General features: G+C 33.8%; 1 protein-coding gene across 1 annotated transcript; it reads left to right on the top strand.

The window, feature by feature from the left end:
* The first annotated feature begins 879 nt into the window (after nt 1-879).
* On the top strand, nt 880-4,252 carry LOC137649201 (zinc finger BED domain-containing protein 5-like). The gene is made up of 5 exons (XM_068382190.1): nt 880-962; nt 1,124-1,228; nt 2,559-3,022; nt 3,411-3,641; nt 3,978-4,252. Exons 1-5 carry the CDS (start codon nt 880-882, stop codon nt 4,250-4,252), a joined length of 1,158 nt encoding a protein of 385 aa, XP_068238291.1.
* Nucleotides 4,253-5,000: the final 748 nt, after the last annotated feature.

Genomic DNA, 5,000 nt, shown 5'->3' with positions numbered 1-5,000 from the left:
TCTCTCTCTCAATTCATTAAAGATTTCTATGATCAATAAGATCAAAGGCTCCAATTGCTCATGCAAAATAATCCTCATTTCTCTTGCTCAGTCTGCAAGACACTGTCAGCACCTGAGTTATTCCTCAGTCTTATCTCAACAACTCAGTCACCACGTATGATAAAGATGCTGAATTATCTTGATGAGGATTCGCTTGAAAAGGTTATAGAAAATCTGTAATTTTAATTACATTATCTATAAAATATATCTTAAAATTAATTATTAATAGCAATGTTATTTCAGTGGTATTTTCGATGTTTCTCATTAGTTGTATTTCAAATCTGAATCATCATTGCTACGACTAATTGGATATATCTAATTATCGTAATGAATAAGGTTGGAAGATTAAAAGATCATATATATTCTATTACTAATATTGATATATAATTTTCCTATTCTATTATTGCAATATATATCTATCTCAATTTAATTTTAGATAACATTTATATAATTTGTAATACAAGGAAATACCTATCTATTTACGGCATGCAAATAGATGTCCAACAAAATGTCATTCATTTACTATTCTATTAAGTTCATGTTGATTTGCATATAATTGTTTTATTTGCAATAGCACAATTCAACATCTAAGGAATGAACGATGCATATCATTTTATTTTCACCAGACATCTTTTGTTTATCATGAAAGAAACATAATTTTATCTTATTTTCTAGAAAGATAATGAACTCACAATATCAATATCTTTGGATTCTATAATATTGAACTAAGAATATTTTTCCTATTATGATATTAATTTTTCCTTTAGTGCCATCTAAATAATTCTGGAATCTTTGTCTTTCATAAAGAACGGAAACCAATCATTCACAAATGTTTAACTCATGAAGGTTGTGGTGGCCGATATGGGGTTCGAATCCCGCTTAAACTCGTTAGTTCCTTTGGGCGTTGCAGCTTCACCCTCCTTGTGAGCTAAGGATGGGGAATAGGGAAAGCCTGCAGGTCTATCTGCTGAGTCACAAGCAGCCATTGCCTGGCCCTCCATGGTCCTAGCTTGGGTGGAGAGGGGGCTTGGGTGTTGATCTTATGTGTATATGGTCAGTCTCTAAGGCAGTGATTCTCAACCAGTGTGCCACGACACACTGGTGTGCCACGGCACACTGGTGTGCCACGAGATTATTTGAAGTGTGCCACGAAATATAGTCATGACACACCAGAAAATACGAAAAATGGGTATAGATTTTGGTTTCACATGAATGAAAAGTAACGCTTATTGATACTGACAATTATTTAAAATATAGCCTACTTTGCAGTTTACATAAGTAACTTTCAGCCATTTGAGTTCGTCATAATATTTATAATAATTCTACAATTAATAAAAGTTTAATATTATAAGTGGAGATGGCATTCGGTATTGTGATGGGCGTCGTTCTGTCTGGGATGTATGACGTGGTATTGCCTCATGCTTTCAAACCGTTTTTAGGATAGTTCCTTTTGTTTCAACCACAATAGTTGCATTTTAATGTAGCACTGTGTCTACTTGTAATGAGTATATTGCTATGTTGTTATTGAATTTTGATCTTCAGGCTGCCCGTTGTTGCTATCATCTGCAATCGATGTTAGGAGTTTAATCACTTCCAAGTTTGATAATTGATACATGTATCATATACGTAATCATCGTAATGTAACCAGATTTGTGAGCTAAAAGAAGGACACTTCCCTCTTGTATATACCGTACATGTGTGTATGCATAAAGCACATACATGAATACATACATAGATACACAATATGTACATATATATATATATATATATATATATATATATATATATATATATATATATATATATATATATATTTATATATATGGAATTATAAACACACACACACACACATGCACACATATCTTTTGATATAATTATGAATACAATTTACATATCTTTGCCAATAGTTATTTAAATTTTACTTAAAATCATGTGCATGCCTTTTGTTCAGTCTTTGGTAGGTATATTTCTGTAAAAGAAATGCACATCATTTGAGACTCCTGTACTATTAAAAGCTTCACATATAAACAACGTTGGATGAATGTACATGGGAGGATGGATGGTCTATCAACCATTACATAACATCTCTCTCTCTCTCTCTCTCTCTCTCTCTCTCTCTCTCTCTCAGACACGCACACATACAATTCAGTAAATATTGGGGCACACTTATAAGAAAGCAGAACATATTAGTAACATTAAAAAAGTAGGGCATATGTACAATCAGTTAACTGATTTGTTCCGCTCAAAAGCAGAGCTCTGGTCACCTTGCCTACGCGTATCATACGTGTCTGAGTCTCGCTCTCATTGCATACGCTCGGTGTCTTGTTGTCAGTGTCAGTTGAGACAGTACTTGAGTGGTCATGGTAGTGCAATTCACCAATCACATTACTAGCCCTTTTGTTTCATTCAGTCTGTTGGGGTTTTATGATAATTCCCATTGACCAGTGTATTTGCAGGACAAGAGTACCATGTTTATTGATTTTAGTGCATTCCTTCACAATGGATAAATTTCTTATAAGAAAGGAGGCTAGTGGCAGCCGTGAGTCTGATAGTGAACAATCATTGAACCCAACAAACTCCAATGTAAAAAAGGCAAAAATTCGCCATTATTTAAATAGACAGTATAATGAGAGCTACTTGAAGTTCGGATTTTTTTGGTCTGGAGATGCTGCTCAACCAAATCCATTATGTGTAGTTTGCGGCGATAAAATGTCAAATGAATCCATAGTACCAAGTAAATTAAAGAGACATCTCACTTCCAAACATTCATCTCTGCAGGATAAAGATCTTGTATATTTTCAAAGGCTTTTAGATCAGCAATCGAAGCAGCGCATTGTATTTGAGAAAACAATGACCGGATCAGAAAGGGCTCAGCTTGCTTCAATTGAAGTTGCAGAAATAATAGCATTAAAATCTAAATCTCACACACTTGCTGAGTCAGTTATACTGCCCGCTTGCAAAAAGATTGTTAAATCCATGTTTGGTGAGAAAGCTGAAAAAGAAATTAGCAAAATCCCCTTATCAAATGATACAATACACAGAAGAATTTTAGATTTATCTGAAAATATTGAAAAAAAGGTTCAGAAAAAAACTTCAGGATTCTACTTTTGCATTAACTGTTGATGAGTCCACGGATATAAGCAACACTAGTCACTTGCTTGCATTTGTATGTTTTATTGATGGCAGTGAAATAATCAATCAGTTTTTGTGTTGCAAAGGAATGTCAACTACTACTAGAGGTCAAGATATTTTTGATGTGATAACTGACTACCTTAGAGAAATGAATTTAACATGGAAATCTTGCGTAGGCATTTGCACTGATGGAGCCCCATGTATGACAGGCTGTATTAAAGGATTTGTATCTCTTGCAGAAAAAGAAAACCCAGATCTTATTCGTACTCATTGCTTTTTACACAGAGAAGTTCTTATTTCAAAAATATCACAAGAAGATTTAAAACTGGTGTTACACCAGCTAGTTGGAATAGTAAATTATATTAAAAGTAGGCCTTTGAAGTCAAGATTATTTGAACAACTATGCAAAGGAATGGACTCCCAGCATGTTAGATTACTAATGCATACCGAAGTTCGATGGCTATCGAAAGGTAAGGTATTAACTCGTGTTCATGAAATACACAAGGAATTAATCGTATTTTTCGACCAAGAAAAGCAGGGAAAATTCTGTGAGCATCTTCGTTGTGAACTTTGGATGTCTAAACTGGAATACCTAACAGAAATATTCAGTCAATTAAACAACACAAACAGTAGCATGCAAGGGAGAAATGAAAATATTCTGACCTCAACAGATAAGTTAGTTGCTCTAAAAAAGAAAATTATTATTTGGAAAAATAGAGCAAGCTCAAGTAATTTCGATATGTTTCCTTCAATGCGCACCACTTGCATTAAAGAAATTATCCCTATTGTTGTTTCTCATTTGACAGCGCTTGATGAAAACATCGACCACTATTTTCCATCACTGAGCACAGAAAAGTATGATTGGATTCGAAATCCTTTCATGAATATTCCCTCTAATATTGGATTACAGTTGTGTGAAGAAGAGGAACTGGCCACCATTTCTAGTGACAGAGATCTAAAAATAAAACATTCTACTGTACCTATTGACTCATTTTGGAGATCTGTTCAAGAGGAATATCCCACATTATCGAAAAAAAGCTTTATCACTTTTGTTGCAATTTTCTACATCTTATTTATGTGAACTTGGCTTCTCAACCCTAAATAACATCAAAACTAAGAAGCGAGAGAGACTACGCTCAACTGAAGAAGAAATGAGGGTCTGCTTATCACACATTCGACCATATATTGAGGAAGTCGCCAAAAAACACCAGGCACAAGTTTCACACTAATCATCTTCACAATTTACTCTAAGAAAAACACTGAAATAAAGTAAGTTCATATTTAAAAGTGTTTTATTTCTTAAGTCTGTAGTTCCATCTCATATTTACAAATATATATTCTCTTAATTTTTTCTCTTAAATTTTCCAAGTGTGCCGTGATATTATTATAAGATCCTAAGTGTGCCATTGGTAAAAAAAGGTTGAGAAACACTGCTCTAAGGCATTGCCCTCCTTGATAAGGCAATGTCACTGTCCCTTGCTTCTGCACTTCATGAGTGGCCTAGGAAACCTTTAAAACCTATCTTATTAAACGTATCAACATTTCATGCTTAACTGTATCAACGATATTACGATATATTATGTTTATATAAAACTAACTAAATATATGATCAGAAAACCACGTTTTCTATCATATCGTAATCTTTATTAATTTGATATCAGAGATGCTATATTTTCGAAATTGTCACTTATTTTTAATCCCCCATACCCAAGTAAACTAACGTCCGAACGCAGACCACAAATGAAAAAATCCATATGGCATATCTAGACAGCTGTAGAAATCTTGAAGTATATTTAGTTTTGCGTTATACATTTAGCTTATGGTGAAAT

The sequence above is a fragment of the Palaemon carinicauda genome, chromosome 11 (assembly GCF_036898095.1).
Source record: "Palaemon carinicauda isolate YSFRI2023 chromosome 11, ASM3689809v2, whole genome shotgun sequence".
Lineage (NCBI taxonomy): Eukaryota > Metazoa > Arthropoda > Malacostraca > Decapoda > Palaemonidae > Palaemon > Palaemon carinicauda.
Note: the sequence above shows the minus strand (reverse complement) of the source record. Positions and strands in the feature narration are given on the sequence as shown.

Coding starts and splice junctions, on each gene's coding strand:
- LOC137649201 (XM_068382190.1), top strand. CDS start 880: ATGAAGGTTGTGGTGGCCGATATGGGGTTCGAATCCCGCTTAAACTCG. Junction 1,229..2,558: donor CCAGAAAATACGAAAAATGG/GTATAGATTTTG, acceptor ATTTCTTATAAG/AAAGGAGGCTAGTGGCAGCC. Junction 3,642..3,977: donor AGTTCGATGGCTATCGAAAG/GTAAGGTATTAA, acceptor CTCATTTGACAG/CGCTTGATGAAAACATCGAC.